Genomic DNA, 19,181 nt, shown 5'->3' on the forward strand with positions numbered 1-19,181 from the left:
AATCAAGTATAGACACTTACCAGCGCTTTTCTTGACCTCCGTGGAATAAGCAGGTATCCCAGCATACCTGAGGAAGCCTCTGGTAATCAAGCTGGTCTCCTTTCCCGGTTTGCTCTCTCGTTCCCCGAACCCCCGAGCAAGCAGGTCTCCTTCCCTGCGGTTTGCAGGGGGGTTCGGGGAACGCGAGAGCAAACCGCGGCGAAGCTGGTCTCCTTTCCCGGTTTGCTCTCTCGTTCCCCGAACCCCCGAGCAAGCAGGTCTCCTTCCCTGCGGTTTGCAGGGTGGTTCGGGGAACGCGAGAGCAAACCGCGGCGAAGCTGGTCTCCTTTCCCGGTTTGCTCTCGCGTTCCCCGAACCCCGAGCAAGCAGGTCTCCTTCCCTGCGGTTTGCAGGGTGGTTCGGGGAACGCGAGAGCAAACCGCGGCGAAGCTGGTCTCCTTTCCCGGTTTGCTCTCGCGTTCCCCGAACCCCCCTTGAAGCCGCCCAACAGCGCTGCAGTGTGGCCACATCTAACACCACTTGCAGCGCTGGTTTCTGTAAGTGTGGCCACTCTGCAGCGCTGGCCCTATACAGCTGTACTAATACAGCTGTAACAACCAGCGCTGCAAAATTTTAGATGTAGACATGGCCTTAGTGTTAGGGAAATTAAGTTTCAGTTTTGTAATGACTCAACCACTCCCAGTCTTTATTCAGGACTAATCTGATGGTATCTAGTTTGCAAATTAATTCCAGTTCTGTAGCTTCACGCTGGAGTCTGTTTTTGAAGTTTTTTTGTCGACTAATTGCCACTTTGAGGTCTGTTACTGAAAGACCAGAGAGACTGAAGTGTTCTCCTACTCATTACTGAATGGAGACTGTGCTTGAAGGGAGGTGTTAGAGAAAGAGGAGTCAGTCTCCAAGGGCATAGCTCAAGTCAAACTGATCAATGCATTAGTAAAACAAGACTAGTGAGTTTTGACTCTCTGGGCTCCAATATCACACATGGGCTCTGATGGCTACATAAAGTTAAAGTAATTTAGAAATCTTGATATGCATGATATAAAAACATTACCAGAATCCCTTAATAGAATTACAGTCCTCTAATTCACTTACTTGTAACACAACTTGTTCTGTATGTAATATACAGTAAAAAAAGAATGTTGATATTTATCTTAAAACTGTTTAACCTTTTGATTTACCTAAGTGATGGTTGTAATATGTTAAATTTTGATCAAATGCTGTAAACATTAGGTATAACCAAAGTGGCAATACTTATGGTAAAAGGAGGTATTTGATAGGGTACATTATTTAGTCCTAACATATAATCCAACAGTTGATCTCTTATGTAAAGATGGATTTAAAACTTAGCTTTCAAGATTTATTTTAATAAGCTTAGTCAAACGTGTTGGTTGCTTCTCACATTCTTTGGAGAAAACTGTATCAGCAAACAGCTGGTCCACGGGCTCTGTTTAATAGGATATATTATATTTATTATTCCAATTGTTGTTAGAAAAGAACACTAAGTATAAGATGAAAAGCCAATTTTGCACAAATGTTTCATAAACTTTCTAGAATTTTTTTTTAAACACTACTGCATGTTATTCACTCATTTTCCATTCTCTTTATGACAAGAACACAGAAGTTAAAATGATGAAGGTAACAAAAGAAAAATATAACGCTGGGTATCCAAGGCATGATTTCAAGTACTTCAAATGACGAATATCTAAGGAAGGTATCTTCAAGATTCAGAGAAAAATTAAACTTCCTTGAAAAGATATGTTAATGCTCAGATCATATCAAGGAATTGTTATAAGATTAAGCTTAATCATATACATCAAGATCGGGGTCTTTCATTGCATGATCATGCAACAGTGGACACTGTAGATCTTACTACTGTATTTTACGAAAACAAAATATTTTCTACCCAGTATTATAAAGATACTGTAAAAGTACTCCAACATAAGCTATTAAACTGATAAGAATCTCAGTAGACAATCTTAAATCTACATAAGTGTGCACTAGTAGTTATGTTGTAGCTCATGCAGATGCACTAGTAATGTTGTAGCTCATGGATCTCTTCAGAAGCAGATTTCCAGATTACACAAGTACAGTGCAGGTTTTAGTGTATGCAACTATACGTCTCAATAAAAACCACAGACTTACTACTGCTTTCAACAAGTACAACACTGGAGCAATTTTCAATGAAGAGAGAGTGTTAGTCACAAACAGTTTCTGGGTATGAGGAATAAGTGCTGACTCCCAAACCACAAGCCAATGGCCTGCTCTCTTCCTTTCACTAAATAAAAAGGTTAAAAATAAGTGGCAGACAGTGTGTATGGGGGGGAGAGATCTTGCCATTTCCTCATGCTCCAATATTACACTATGTATTTAGACTATGATGGTGCTATTCTGATGCTATCAAGTCTTACATGTCATGGTCAGAAATTGATTCAGTAAATTTTCTCCAAGTCCAGAAGGAACTCACATACCCAATTATTTTGGAGGTAGCAACTGAAAGAGAATGATACAGGAAATACTTAGCTCTTTATTTCTTTTCTCTGAAGCGGCTTTTCCATCAATCCAACCCTGTAGGTTCATGGTCCTTTTGCTATAGGAAGATCAGCACTGACTCTAGGAACCATTACCTATTTGACACAATCAGCTATATGAGCCCTTTCCTTTCTATGGACAAGGAACAAAAACAGAGGTAAAGAAAGAAAGGCAAGGCACAAAAATGATTTGCCAAGTCCTAACAAAGGACTGATAAACTGTTCCGTAATCTCTCTGAAGAAAGATAGCAGCCTTTGCATTTCTTCTTGACAGAAACAGTCAGCCTCTGGGTCACAAAGCTATACCTGATATCCTCCCATCTTCTGCAATGTCTTCTATATATATAATAGTTTTGAACCTGTGGACAGCTGAATGATCTCTTAACACAGCGATAAATTCCTGTGACCTCAGGATTTGATCAGGTATAACATGGTCAAACATCAGAAACAGGATGGGTTGTCAGCTATCCTGAACACTCAGTCAATCAGGTTGTTTGCATCACATGTGCCTTTCCTATTGCAATTTCATTCAATGGAGCCACATATACACCACTATGAAGATGAGCCCCAGTTTTGGAGACTGGCATCCATCCTGATCTTCCTCTGAAATTTGTATTATGAATGCCAAAAGAACTATCCACACAATAGTCTTAATATGGCCTCCTTCGTCTGAATCCTTTACACTCACCTATGTAATGTTGAGCTTTTCAAGAGAAATGTGTAGTTTTCCCACTTGTAATACGAACATCAGAAAGGAAGTTACTGAGCTTTTGTACTATAAACTGGTTTTAAATCTGAGGACTAATTTCCTCTCCTTACATAGACACTCACTCTCTCTGAATCCGCTCTCTCCATTGCCACCTATAGAGACGTCTCTACCAATCCAGTCTCTTTTCTGTAGGACTTCATAGGTTTGTATAAGTAAACCCTGTAGTGCAGGTTTTGAGGTACATTTTTGGCCAAGCTTGTGAGGCCTTACATTCAGTTTGATGGAATCTCTCTCTGTCTGTCACACAGTAGCTTTTGAACACTGTGTCCAATCAATTCCAAAATTTCAGGGAATATTCTAGACATCAGTAGTCAGAAGCCTATTGATTTGGAAGAGAACAACAATATTGAAAAAGGGAAAACAAGACATGCTCAGCCACAGTCTCCTCTTGATGGCAACCCGTTAATACCTTCCCTCAGAAAAATATCCCCTTCACCCTCTCAGTAGAATTTAAAATGTTCACACCCTGATCTCTGAATGATCAAAAGAGAAATAATTGCTCTCCCTGCTTGAAGCTTTGGGGTAGATGTGCAGCCCCCCTGGGCAGTCAGAGGGAGAGAACAGAGAAGAAGGCTACTTTCATTCCCTTCCTCATACTTTGCCTCCTCAAAGCCTGCTCCATTTGGGCAAGGGAAGGCATCAGCCATCCACACTGCCATTCTATAAGGGAGGAAGAAAAGGTTAGGTATCCTTTGGAGGGATGCGGGAGAGAGACACAGAGCCCCTAGTATGGTGGGGCAAATGGCAGCCAGGGAAGACAATCCTTAGTATGGTAGAGAGAATGGGCAACCCTGGTGGGTGGGAGGGATGGGCAAGGAAGAGGGAAGAAAGCCCTTGGTATGGTGAGGAGAATGGGCCACCCTGCTGTAGTGGGAGAAGGGAATCGGGGGCACACAGGAAATCTGCAAGGGGAGATTGGGAGGTTACAGTGAGTCCCTGTAATAGAGGGGATTGGGAGAGTGTCACAGAAAGAGCTTGTGGGGTGGAATGCATGAATACAAGGAGCCCCCGGTGTGTGCACTGAGCTTGACTCACAGAAGCTATAAAGTTTGCCTCACAGTGACCCCTTTAGTCCGTCTATCTTATTTGACAAAAGGAAGAGTACGTTTTTCTGTTTCGACTACGGGAGCTATCATCTTCCCTAAGGTTACTCAGTGTTTGCCAACCTTAAATTTTACTGAGGCCAGCAGTAGTTTGCCATGCCATATCAGCCACAGGAGTTTTACTATGGAATTTGTGAGAAATGTTCTGGAGATGAATAAGTCAACTGCTGAGGCAGCAAAAATAAAACAAGCAAAAGCCACACTTCTATTTACTGTAGAATTAAAAGCTTTATGTAATAGTTGTGTCATTTTTCTAGGTTGTCTTGAGCTCTTGAACCAAGCCAGAATAGTTCAAAAAAAGAAAAAGCAAGACTATGATGCTGCCATATTTCCATGTCAGTATACAGACGTTATTGAACAGACACTAATATGGCCATATGGTCTCATACAGAAGGAAAAGTTATACACGTGAGAACTGAACCCTCCCCCACAAAATATTAATACAATTTAATACTAAGGGAGTAGAAATGCAGAGATGATAGAAGTATCACTGCTGTCAGAAGACTGTATGCTAACTGAACACATTCTAGCACTGATATTAAAAAACAGCTGTTATTCCCTCAAAGGCAGAAATTCCAGCAGGCAGGTCATGGAGGTAGATTCTTTTAATTGTAATTGGACAGCCCTGCAACTACCTATAATCTCCACAGTGAACTACCTTAATTTAATAGTGACAGGCACTTTAAAGAACAGTGCTTTTAGCTGCTAAGCCTCCTTAGATAACACAAAATTACCATGTACATTATGCTAAACAGAAGTCAGTGGCCTCTTCAATTCCTGACCACCATGAACTTCTATTGTCACGTGATACTGTGTGTGTCTGAACAGCTTATTTTTGTATTAGGGTACTAAAGTAAAAAGCCAGAGGCATCCATCTTATATTTGTAAGCACTGACCATGATGTCAGCATTCAAATATATTAGATCAAGCAAGTGCATCTCTTTTACAATAATGGAGCAGGTATTGCTTTACAAAATTGTATTCCCCTAACAAATACTTTAACCCTAATGCACAATTATTTTCAGTCTCAAAAAACCTCAAAATGATCAAATTCTGCCTTCAGATACAGACATGCAATTCCTATTATTATTAGGAATCCTACTGACATCACTAGGAGATGCATACACTTACAATGAAAGAAAGCATTAAAGCAAAATGGAAAAGTAGTCTTAAGACAACTTTCTGTACGAAGGAGACCACAGAATGTAATAAGAGTACAGTGCCTTTTCAGACATAAAACAAGAGTAGGTTACCATTACACTGACACAGAACACATGAGTGATCTTTTTATAGTGGCAACTCGAGTCTCTTTTGAAACCCTAAATATTTTTTAAATTTAACTGATATAGTTTTTAAAACAATACTTCTGGTTTTTTAACCCTGGCAAATAAAGTAAAACAGACAAAATTATACTGAAAAAATATATATTATATCCTTGCCACAGATCTGACATTTACAAGTAGTTTTTTAATATATTTACAAAACATTAATTTTAGTGGAAGCATATATTGGAATAAACCTTCAAATTTTCATACCTAAAGTGAAAAGTTTATACTTTAAGCCTTTGGTTGTATTATTCACAGAGCAAGACATTTCTTATACTTTGTTATGCAATGGATAATATGATATTTTCTTTTGTTTATGTCCACTTACTGCAATCTCTCTACAGGCCGACATCGATATCCCTGTACCTTCAATTTGCTTCAGTGCATACTCCTTTTCATCTTTTCTGTGCACAAAAACAAAAAAGAGGAATATTTTATAGATTGCATTTATAGTCACTTAAACTGACAAAATGCAAGTACATTACACTGAATTTTGTCTTCTTAAACTAGATCAAGACACTGAAACTCTAATTTTTATAACATGAATTACAGCAGAATGAGGATCAAAAAGAATCAAACCATCTTTAACCACTGTAACAATCATCAAAACTAAAAAAGTGAAAATTGTAATAAGAAAAAGCTTTCAATCTGTAAATATCTACATCTCTTGAAACCATCAAACATTTATAAGGATCCCTATAAAGAAACTCCATGGGCACTTTTTCCAGACCTTAACAGAATATCAAACATAAAAATACATACACATAAACACAAAGTATCTGCAAGATTCTCTCAGGAAGATCTTGCAACCATGCAAATGGCTCAAATCCAGATAAAATTGTAATAGTCTACTTCTAACTGTAAAGCCTTTTATGTTTTGAAGATTTAATATATCATTGAAAGAATATCAAACTCACAATGTGGGTTTTTAAGACACAGTTTTCCGTATTATACTGCAACAGATCTAGCAATTCTTTGCTAGGTCCTCATCACTGACAGTTTCAAACTTCATGGGCCATGTACGGTTCAGTGCACCCTGCAGGGGAAAGTCCTAGAATCTGAGATGTTCCCACTAAATAGGCTACCATGCATTTAAACAACCACAATACAGTATACCTAATCAAAGGGTTGGCTAGTAAGAAGTAGGGAAAACCCAGAAGGATAAAGCAGTCTCACCAAGTCCCACTCATGCTCCAACTTAACCTCCTTACTGTCTGTAGTTAAGGTTACAATTATCTTCCATAATAACACTTGTTTTTGTAATCCTATACCTTTGGACACAAAATTTGTTTGGCTTGAAAGTTGTCAGATTTATTCTTAACAAAAAGGAGTATTTGAAAAGTTACACTGATTGGAAATTGAGTTTTGTCTAATTTTGTCTCACCCTAACTCAAAAGTGGATTATTACTCCTCCTTTTAAACTAACCCTCTTGTTACGTCTACAAAAGGGTTTGCTAGTTAGGTTTGAAAATACATTTTAACAAAGCCAAAGTTCTTGATTTTTGTGGTGAGCAATTCAGGGGCAATCCTGCTCTATTTATTTCAACAAGAGAGTTTGGTTTTCGTTGGTTGGGTCTTTCTGCCATTGCCTTCAGCAGAAGTAAGCTTAAACATCTTAATATACATATGCCCTCTATTAGCAGCTTAGAAACAACAAAGGACCTTCTGAAAATGAAAGCTAATACTTTCCTTTAGTTTAAGCAGTAAAGGCCCGGTCCAATAGTTTTTGCAGCTATTTGACTGGGGTTCTAATTGAGGGCTTGTCTACATCAGAAAGTTGCAGCGCTGGTGAGGGAGTTACAGCGCTGCAACTTTGAAGGTGTACACATCTGCAGGGCATCACCAGCGCTGCAACTCCCTGTTTGCAGCGCTGGCCGTACTCCCGTTTTGTCTCGGGTGTAGAGGATCCAGCGCTGGTGATCCAGCGCTGGTAATCCAATGTAAACACTTACCAGCGCTTTTCTTGACCTCCGTGGAAGGAGGAAGCCTCTGGTAATCAAGCTGGTCTCCTTCCCTGCGGTTTGCTGGGTGGCTCCGGGACCGAGAGAGCAAACCGGGAAAGGAGACCAGCTTCGCCGCGGTTTGCTCTCCCGTTCCCCGAGCAAGCAGGTCTCCTTCCCTGCGGTTTGCAGGGTGGCTCCGGGAACGCGAGAGCAAACCGCGGCGAAGCGGGTCTCCTTTCCCGGTTTGCTCTCTCGTTCCCGGAGCCCCGAGCAAGCAGGTCTCCTTCCCTGCGGTTTGCAGGGGGTTCGGGAACGCGAGAGCAAACCGCGGCGAAGCGGGTCTCCTTTCCCAGTTTGCTCTCTAGTTCCCGGAGCCCCGAGCAAGCAGGTCTCCTTCCCTGCGGTTTGCTGGGTGGCTCCAGGAACGCGAGAGCAAACCGGGAAAGGAGACCAGCTTCGCCGCGGTTTGCTCTCCCGTTCCCCGAGCAAGCAGGTCTCCTTCCCTGCGGTTTGCAAGGGGGTTCGGGGAACGCGAGAGCAAACCGCGGCGAAGCGGGTCTCCTTTCCCGGTTTGCTCTCTCGTTCCCGGAACCCCGAGCAAGCAGGTCTCCTTCCCTGCGGTTTGCAGGGGGTTCGGGAACGCGAGAGCAAACCGCGGCGAAGCGGGTCTCCTTTCCCGGTTTGCTCTCTAGTTCCCGGAGCCCCGAGCAAGCAGGTCTCCTTCCCTGCGGTTTGCTGGGTGGCTCCGGGAACGCGAGAGCAAACCGGGAAAGGAGACCAGCTTCGCCGCGGTTTGCTCTCCCGTTCCCCAAGCAAGCAGGTCTCCTTCCCTGCGGTTTGCAGGGGGGTTCGGGGAACGCGAGAGCAAACCGCGGCGAAGCGGGTCTCCTTTCCCGGTTTGCTCTCTCGTTCCCGGAACCCCGAGCAAGCAGGTCTCCTTCCCTGCGGTTTGCAGGGGGTTCGGGAACGCGAGAGCAAACCGCGGCGAAGCTGGTCTCCTTTCCCGGTTTGCTCTCTCGTTCCCCGAACCCCGAGCAAGCAGGTCTCCTTCCCTGCGGTTTGCAGAGGGGTTCGGGGAACGCGAGAGCAAACCGCGGCGAAGCTGGTCTCCTTTCCCGGTTTGCTCTCCCGTTCCCCGAACCCCCCCTTGAAGCCGCCCAAGAGCGCTGCAGTGTGGCCACATCTAACACCACTTGCAGCGCTGGTTGCTGTAAGTGTGGCCACTCTGCAGCGCTGGCCCTATACAGCTGTACTAATACAGCTGTAACTACCAGCGCTGCAAAATTTTAGATGTAGACATGGCCTGAGTTTACTATGGAGACATAGCAGCCTCTTCATACGGAGACCTGTAATTATGGTACCATTCTAAGAGAAATTAAAAAAAAAAAAAAAAATTCAGCCTTATAACTGCAAAAAACCTTCATGCATTCTGAAGTGTATAGCTGACACCAAGAACTAGAATACATTTTGAAATATACGTACTTTGAAATTATCGCTTCAGATTTTTTATTATTTTGGGGGGCAAAGTGCAAGTTTATGTCCCTTAACTCAAATGAAAGATTATAAAGTTTGAAAACACAGGTAACTTTTGACTTGGGACTTGTGTAAGAGGCAGTTTTCAAGGGCAGGAATTAAAAACATTTAAGAAATTGCCATTATTGAAAACAAGACCCGATTTTCTGTCAGTAAAACTGATTGCAAAAAGACAGATAAGAACATAAGAACGGCCATACTGGGTCAGACCGAAGGTCCATCTAGCCGAGTATCCTGTCTTCCGACAGTGGCCAGTGCCAGGTGTCCCAGAGGGAATGAACAGAACAGCTAATCATCAAGTATTTTATCCCCTGTCGCCCATTCCCAGCTTCTGGCAAACAGAGGCTAGGGACACCATCCTTGCCCATTCTGGCTAATGGCCATTAATGGACCTATCCTCTGTGAACTTACCTAGGTCTTTTTTGAACCCGATTATAGTCTTTGGTTTCATAAAATCCTCTGGCAAGGAGTTCCACAGATTGACTGTGCGTTGTGTGAAAAAACACTTCCTTATTTACTTTCTCCACACCAGTCATGATTTTATAGACCTTTATCATATCCCCTTCCCCCCAGCCATCTCTTTTCCAAGCTGAAAAGTCCCAGTCTTATTAATCTCTCCTCATATGGCAGCCGTTCCATAGCCCTAATAGTAGCTGGCAACAAAAATTGAGACTATTTCAGAACTGGGCAGGGCTACTTTTAAGAAGAGTGAAAAGAAATTTTAGAATCTACCGAAGTAACTGACTCCATCTGTGTGTCCCCTGCCCACGCCAAAAAAAAACAAAAAAAAACCCAGTCCTTTAGCCTAGCGGGAATGTACACAGGCCTATTTTTCAGATGAGGTAACTGAGGAACTGAATTTAAGTAGATTGTCAGAAGTAACATTGACAGAGCCAAGAAGGGATTCTTAAGGGCTGGTCTACACGGGGGGGTAGGGGGTTGTCAATGTAAGATACGCAACTTCAGCAATGGGAATAGCGTTGCTGAAGTCGACGTATCTTATTTTGACTTACCTCCCTCACAGCACGGGATCGACGGCTGCGGCTCCCCCGTCGACTCCACTTCTGTCTCTCACCCTGATGGAGTTCCGGAGTCAACGGGAGCACATTCGGGGATCGATATATCGTGTCTAGATGAGACGTGATATAATCAATCCCCGATAGAAAGATCGCTACTCGCCAATCCGGCAGGTAGTCTGGACGTACTCTCAGTTTAGAGGTGGTAGACTTGTACCTTAGCGCATACAAATTGCTTTGGATATGAGTACTTAGTTAAGCCAAATGTAAAACAAGGTTAATAATAAATGCTCATCCATCTTTTTGAGCTACCTTGATAACTACAGATGAACTCTATATGAAGTGCAAAGCATTAACCACTTTTTCAGATAGGGTAACTGAGGCCCAGAGACATGAAGCTTGAGAGGTACTCTCTGTGGAATCAAAGACCAGAGCTTTAGCCTTGATCAGTGATCAGACACTTACACTTGCCTTGATTTTAAACAATTTTTACCAGCATTGAAGAGTGAAGATAGGCTGTACTATTCAGCTACTTTATTAGGTGTACAGTGCAAGAGACAAAGTCCATCCACAAGAGTCATTATTAGCCTCCTGTGGAATGCTCACTTTTCTGTTTTAATAATCTGGTGGCCCATCCATTCTATTTTTAGGGCTGTCAAGCGATTAAAAAAAATCAATCTCAATTAATCATACGATTTAAAAAATTAATCATGATTAATTGTGCTGTTAAACAATAATAGAATACTATTTATATAAATATTTTTGGATGTTTTCCACATTTTCAAATATATTAATTTCAATTCCAACACAGAATTCAAAGTGTACAGTTATCACTTTATATTTATTTTCATTAAATATTTGCACTGTAAAAATAATTTTTCAATTCACTTAATACAAGTATTGTAGTGCAATCTCTTTATGATGAAAGTTGAGCTTACAAATGTAGAATTATGTACAAAAAACTGCATCCAGAAACAAAACAATGTAAAACTTTAGAGCCTACAAGTCCACTCAGTCCTACTTCTTGTTCTGCCAATTGCTCAGACAAACAAGTCTGTTTACATTTGCAGGAGATAATGCTGCCTGCTTCTTGTTTACGCCACCTGAAAGTGAGAACAGGTATTTGCATTGCACTGTTGTAGCTGGCATCACAAGATATTTATATGCCAGATGTGATAAAGATTCTTATGTCCCTTCATGCTTCAACCACCATTCCAGTGGACATGCATCCATGCAGATGACAGGTTCTGCTCAATAACAATCCAAAGCAGTGTAGCCCAATATACGTTCATTTTCATTGTCTGAGTCAGATCCCACCAGCAGAAGGCTGATTTTCTTTTCTAGTGGTTCGGGTTCTGTAATTTCCACATCAGAGTGTTGCTCTTTTAAGACTTCTGAAAGCATGATCCACATCCTACCCTGATCAGATTTTGGAAGGCACTTCAGATTCTTAAATTTTGGGTAGAGTGCTACAGCTATCTTTAGAAATCTCACATTGGTATCTTCTTTGTGTTTTGTCAAATCTGCTGTGCAGGCTTTCTTAAAACGAATAACATGCTGGGTCATCATCCGAGACTGCTATAACATAAAATATATGGCAGAATGCAGGTAAAACACAAAGCAGGAAACATACAATTCTCCCCCAAGGAGTTCAGTCACAAATTTAATTAACGCATTATTTTTTTAACGAGCGTCATCAGCATGGAAGCATGTCCTCTGGAACGGTGGCGGTGGCCGAAGCATGATGGGGCATACAAATGTTTAGCATATCTGGCATGTAAATAACTTGCAGTGCCGGCTACAAAAGGGCCATGCAAACATCTGTTCTCACTTTCACGTGACATTGTAAATAAGAAGCGGACAGCATTATCTCCTGTAAAATATAAACAAATTTGTTTGTTTTAGTGATTGGCTGAACAAGAAGTAGGACTGAGTGGACTTGTAGGCTCTAAAGTTTTTTATTGTTTTGTTTTTGAGTGCAGTTATGTAACAAAAAAACTCTACATTTGTAAGTTATGCTTTTGTAATAAAGAGATTCCACTACAGTACTTGTATGGGGTGAATTGAAATATATTATTTTTACAGTCAAATATTTGTAATAAAAATATGTGAGCACTGTACACTTTGTATTCTATGTTGTAACTGAAATCAATATATTTGAAAATGTAGAGAAACATCCAAAATATTTAATAAATTTCAATTGGTGTTCTATTGTTTAACAGTGTGATTAAAACTTTGATTACTAGCGATTAATTTTGGTAATCACGATTAATTTTTCAGAGTTAGTTGCGTGAGTTAACTGCAATTAATCCACAACCCTAAAAATTTAAAAAACTATCTTCACAGATTCCTAGAAATGTAGGACTGGAAGGAACCTCAACAGATCACCTAATCCAGTCCCCTGCATTGAGGCAAGACTAAGTATTATCTCTAGACCATCTCTAGCAGGTGTTTGTCTAACCTCTTCTTAAAAACCTCCAACGATGGAGATTTCACAACCTCCCTAGCTAATTTGTTCCAGTGTTTAAATACCCTGACAGTTAGGAAGTTCTTCCTAATGTTTAACTCTGGGGTTCTCAAACTTCATTGTACCCCAACCCCCTTCTGACAACAAAAATTACTACACTATTTCCAGGATGGGGGACCGAAGCCTCAGCCCACCCAAACACTGCTGCCCTTGGTCAGGGGGCCAAAGCCAAAGTCCAAGTCGTACTGTCCTGGGTGTGGGAGCCAAAGTCAAATCCCCAGGGCTTCAGCCCCAGGCAGAGGGCCTGTAACCTGAGCCCCGCCATCCAGAGAGCTTCAGCTTCAGCCCCTGGCCACCCCATTAAAATGGGGTCCCAACCCACAGTTTGAGAACCTCTGGTCTAACCTAAATCTCTCTCAGTGGTTAAGAAGAACAATTTATCACCTCTCTCTTTATAACAACCTTTTATGTGCTTGAAGACTGTTACCATGCCTCCTGTTACCCCTCTCCGTTCATCTATGTACACCAGGGTCGGCAACCTTTCAGAAGTGGTGTGCCGAGTCTTCATTTATTCACTCTAATTTAAGGTTTTGCGTGCCAGTATTACATTTCAACATTTTTAGAAGGTCTCTTTCTAGAAGTCTATAATATATAACTAAACTATTGTTGTATGTAAAGTAAATAAGGCTTTTAAAATGTTTAAGAAGCTTCATTTAAAATTAAATTAAAATGCAGAGCCCCCCGGACCGTTGGCCAGGACCCAGGCAGTGGGAGTGCCACTGAAAATCACCTCACGTGCCGCCTTCGGCACTCGTGCCATAGGTTGCCTACCCCTGATGTACACAATATAAAAAAGTTCTTAAAATTTAAAATCCAAACCCCAAAAACTTGTTTACAAAACCCAGTAACTAAGAAGAAAGGACATAGCTAATTAAGGACATAATAAACCTTACTCTGCCCATATTCCTATCAAGTATTAAGAAATGTATACTGTGACATTGCACTCCACATGTTTATGGAAATATATTTATAAGTGTAAATATGATGCAACTGGAATATGCTTTATGTAAAAGGTCTCTTGTAAGGTATCATTACAAAGCATATAAACTACTGAGTGTATTCATCCTATTTTTATGAATGTATCATTCTTGTATCTGAAATTAGGAATACGAAATATAATTTTGAGGTCCTACTGTAGTCATGCAAAGTATGGGCCATTAATGGTGGTTTAGAATCTTGATGGCTCCCATCAACTAGCACAACTGGTTGTAAATGGCTGTTTACTTGTAAGCCTTCCTGTATACGGGGGTGCCAGCCAGTGAGTAATGAAGTCTCACAGGACATGTGAACATGTCACATGATGCTGGAACTCATCTTAAACCTGGTGCTTTTCCACTTAGAAGGAAGGGTGGTAACCCATAGAGAGACAAAGGATTCCCGCATTGTGCGAAGAATATAAAAGGGGGTAGAAAAAAACAAAGGGGCCTAAAGTCATGAGAAATTCCCTAGTTACCATCTGAGCCGGAACTAACAAAAACTATACCGGGGAAAGGATTGGGCCCAGACTCGGAAGGAGTCTAGTCTGTGACAGAAGCTTATTTGAACATCTCTGAGGGTGAGATTTTACCTGTATTCAGTTTCTTAAATGTATTAAGCATAGACTTGCATGTTTTGTTTTGCTTGGTGATTTACTTTGTTCTGTCTGTTATTACTTGGAACCACTTAAATCCTACTTTTCATTCTTAATAAAATCACTTTCATTTATTATTCAACCCAGAGTAAGTGATTAATACCTGGGAGAGCAAACAGCTCTGCATATCTCTCTGTCAGTGTTATAGAGGGTGGACAATTTATGAGTTTACCCTGTATACGGATTTATTTGGTGTTTGGATCCCACTGGGAGCTGGGTGCTGGAGACAGGAATACCTGCTGAGAGGTTTTCGGTTAAAGCCTGCAGCTTTGGGAACATGGTTCAGACCCTGGGTCTGTGTTGCAGCAGGCTTGCATGTCTGGCTCAACAAGACAGGGTTCTGGAGTTCCAAGCTGACAGGGAAAGCTGGCTCAGAAGTAGTTTCAGCACATCAGGTGACAGTCCCGAGGGGGTCTCTGTGACCAAACCCATCACATATATATTTCCACAATCTTAACTCATACAAATTATTATTTTCAGTAATTTCAAAATATAAACAACTTTTCTTAAGAAAAATTACATATATACATATTAATGATAAATTCTTCAGCCTGAAATGCAAATGCATATTCATAGTTTTATCACAGGCTAGTTTACACTTGTCTTATTTTATACACATTATCAAGAAACAGCTGTTTCGAGTACTTCACCAAAAAACTACAGCCAACTGATAAATATATTTTAGCTCCTATTATTTCCCATGTGTCAGTATTCTTTCAGACAAAAGCCATTTAAAAATCCCAACATTCCATGAGTCAGTTAAGACTGTTGCACCACGATGAAATACATAGTTCTGTATACTAGGTAAGAAATCTTATATTGTCTATGCAAACATTCTTAGCTAGCCATTTCCATGCTTTTAAATGTTGAGGTTCGATAAAAGAAAACAATATGTAAACACACTGCCTGATTTTAGTGACCTAAACTTTTTTTAAAAATGCATTTGAATGTGTGATGCTACAGTATACATACAAGAAAGTTCTAGTGAATTATGTAATAAGCTTAAGAGTCAAATATATTGGTATCCCTGCAGGAATAGCACAGTATAAATATCCATGATAGTGTTGTGAGAAATATATAAGAGGAAGAATACGAGTGCAGTTTTCATTAAAAGAGAGGCACAAGAACTGTCTTTATAATACACTCCATAAATGTGAAGAGTCATGCAAGAGGCCATTATTCTGTAGTTCTGCAGTTTTGGGGCAATCCAAAAGATGGCAACTTATTCATACACAGACCTTTGACTATTAACAACAAATCAGATAAGAGTTGTTTTCACTAACAGATAAGTTTCTTCCTTAGCTGGTTACAACACAAGTAATTCCATCCAATGATCTTCCAAAAACAAAGCATTGTTTTAAATGTCTGCTGTTGCAGCTATTAGATACACCTGTACCTCAATATAACGCAACCCGATATAACATAAATTCTGATATAACGCGGTAAAGCAGTGCGGTGGATCAAAGCAAGTTCGATATAATGTGGTTTCACCTATAACGCAGTAAGATTTTTTGGCCCCCAAGGACAGCGTTATATCAAGGTAGAGGTGTATTTTCATTTATGAAGTTTGAAAATTCTCATATTCAAGGCTATGGGTATTATTAAGGACTATTTTGGTATTATTCTGGTTCCAGAAGTGTTATCAACCTTGTTATTTTATGAAAAATAAAAGCATTACAACAGGCTGAACTACATGAGACTTGTATCCTGACTTGAAACTTTCCTGGCTCCAGACTCTGCAAACTGCCATGGGAAATATCCAGATGCAAAAGCCTTCAATCCTAGCAAGTGATAGATAGGAGGCTCTTTCTATTGTAAAATGACACACCAGGTGTAGGGTATGAGGTGATCTCTCACCTTGAATAGTTTCTCTCCATCACTAGGCAAAACCTAGTTCTGTAAATCTTCAGGGTTAATATTTCTTAATTTACAGTGGAAGGAAAAACTGGTTTATTTCCAAATAAAGTACTCCTTGCAGAAAAGCAAAATGCAACTTTATGCTTTCTTCCTGGTGCCACTTTCACTTTGCGTTTTCCTCACACAAGTCCAAAAACAAGTCTAGTTTCAAAATGTTCATCTCAGAAGAACATAAGACTTCCCTTAACAAATTTCAGAGGATTTCAGTACTACGCCTCACAATACTTCAAGAATTAGAAAGCATATTACAGATAAGTTGACAGAGAAGAGACCTGCCCAAGACCACAGTGTCTGTAACAGACATCAAGAAGACTCGACAATTAGTCCATTGCTGTAATCTCTGATAGTACCTTATCTATACTATTCAGAGTATGTTTCAGATATATTATAATGGCCTCAGTTTGAATTCAAGTAGACTTAATTTGGATGTCATTAAATATAGTTCAACCTGTGTAACAAGATCACGATTAACTATCTGCATTAAGGGACAGCTCTAGAGGGTTGTGCTCCCAATGCAAGCTCTAACAGACACTGTTCACCAGCTAAAACAGTGGCTCTCAAACTTATTTAATCAAACACCCCTTCTTTGTGTCTGTAGTAGTTTACGCCCCTTCCCCAACCACACAAGTACATATAATCGCCCAGCTCTAAATGCAGAGCAGAGATCAGCGGCTGCTGGCCAGGCACCCAGCTCTAAGGGCAGCGCCACCTCCAGCAGCGCCAAAGAAGTATGGGTGACAATGCCATACCATGCCACGCTTATTTCTCCAGTGGTGCTGCCTTCAGAGCTGGGAGTCTGGCCAGCAGACAACGCTCTCCGCCTACCCAGTTCTGAAAGAAGAGCAGCTTCTTCCCCGCCCCCACCCCACCAGAATACATTCCACAGTGTCCCCCAGTTTGAGAACATCTGAGCTAGAGAATACAGAAATGACTGCATGGTATACTAAAGGTTATGGTGTACACCTATCATCACTCTAGTAGTGTGTACAATAAAAAAAAATTAAGCCCATCATTACAATTTAAAAGATCTCCAACTCACTTGTAAACAAAAACCACAAAGCTGAAATAATGGTTTTGTATGTTAGACTAGGATGAGTGGGAACCTAGAGTCCAGGGTCCTTCAATGAGAACATTATACTGTCAGTAGTGACTTTTAAATCTACCAATTGTTTGCCTCGACATCACAAGCTACTCTCAACTATAGATGCAAAGCATAAGCGGAAATGTGATCACCAAGATATTTAGAACATAAATTATAAACCCCTTTTTATGTTCTTAATAGATCACAACCAAGACTCTGGACTGCATCCGGAAATGAACTGGAAACCCAGTGCAATCTTTGGAGCACAGGTATAATATACTTCATGAATGAAACACTGCTCAACATATAGCTATACTGGACACTAGCTAACATTTCAAAGTGGCTCTCAAGTATAGCCCCAGGAAAAGCACATAGTCATAGTCCCATATGGAAATAATGAGCGCAAATAATGGTGGGGAGAGATACATCTGATTGAGAAGCAGGATGCAATCTTTCCAATGAAAGATAAAAGTTCTCGTTTTCAGCTACTTTTTGGACAGACAAAAGCAGCCCTTAATCCAACAAGACTCCTAGATTTCAAACATGAGTATCAAAAGGCAAATAAAAGCATATATTCAGACTCTCTGTATTGTCCCCAAACTTAATTAAGTCTTACCCAAGAAGTGCATCAGCCAGTTAGCTCTTATCCACACTTACACTTTTGAGGTTACCAAGGGGTACAGGGTGAATCACTACTGCCAACTTACAGAAGGAAGGTGGCTTGTCTGTGCCCACTCACCCAAGGCTATTAGCTGCTGACAACACAAACATCTCATTCTGGGTGCCACAAGTCCCGCTCTTTCCCTCTGCAGGCTAGTCAAGGGCTTTTTTTCTGGGGCTCTGTTGTGCTTTGTAAAGGCCCAAGCCTGCCCCTTGTCTAGCCTATAAACACTTAGCTAGGCTGGGTCCAACAATGTCATTTGTTCTCATTCTTGATTGAGTTGGCTCTGAGAAAATCTTGCCTCAATTGAAATTTCACTTCTGGCAGCTTTGGAGCATAAAATATTTTCCATACATAGATCCCATAACAACCGTGACAACCAGCAGATTCTTAGTTTTTGGCAGAGACCACACAGCCCCTTCAATGAAATAATATGAAAATAGTGATCACAGGGGTAACACCTGTCTAGGCAAGTCCTTGGATATAGACTAATAACTATGTACCCACCTGTGGTCTATTGCCAACATTAGGTCTCATACACCCCAGTATTGCAGACATTGTAAAATAAGGTCTTCCCCAACAGTTTCTACACCTACTGATGGTTATCTCCCAGTGCCAAATACTTTCACAGTCCCAACTGAATGAGACCAGATTTCCTATTCTTATCTCCAAATGGAATGCCTGAAGAAGGCAAGTCTTTCCTTTGCTCACTTATCTCAGAAATTCCTTATTTGTTATGTTGGGAATAGTAACTGTGCCAAGCAAAGAAGGCAGAAGTTCAGCTACTTAGGTAGTGGCTTTGATATAGTTACACTCTACCTTCTTATTGCAATTCAATCCATAGTACTGACATACCTAGCCCTAGTTCTTCAAACTTCAAAATTGTTTCCAGATATGAATGTAAGCAGGAAGACAAGGCAGGCAATGTATGCCTAAGCAATCATTATAACACTTCAAGAGATGTTAAATGCATGAATCCATAGATTAAAAATACAATTCATATGCAAAGTATAAAATATCAGGTGCAGATGAAAATTTGAAACATCTCAAAATGAAGCTAAGTGCAACAAAATCAGAAAAGTAGAGAAAAGGGAAAGCAAATGGAGAAAAGAAAACTTTTTTAAATACGCAAGGAAAGAGTTCAGAAG

At 40.7% G+C, this 19,181-nt stretch overlaps 1 protein-coding gene across 2 annotated transcripts in view; it reads right to left on the minus strand.

Moving 5' to 3' along the window:
• The window catches only part of CDK19 (cyclin dependent kinase 19), a 232,839-nt gene that overhangs the window by 175,764 nt on the left and 37,894 nt on the right, over positions 1–19,181 (minus strand). For both annotated transcript variants that reach the window (XM_030556124.1, XM_030556123.1), the window contains exon 2: positions 6,054–6,129. In XM_030556124.1, the coding sequence (XP_030411984.1) occupies positions 6,054–6,077 (24 nt within the window). In that variant the 5' untranslated portion in view covers positions 6,078–6,129. The remainder of the gene's footprint in view (positions 1–6,053; positions 6,130–19,181) is intronic.

The sequence above is a fragment of the Gopherus evgoodei genome, chromosome 3 (assembly GCF_007399415.2).
Source record: "Gopherus evgoodei ecotype Sinaloan lineage chromosome 3, rGopEvg1_v1.p, whole genome shotgun sequence".
In the NCBI taxonomy this organism is placed as follows: Eukaryota; Metazoa; Chordata; order Testudines; family Testudinidae; genus Gopherus; species Gopherus evgoodei.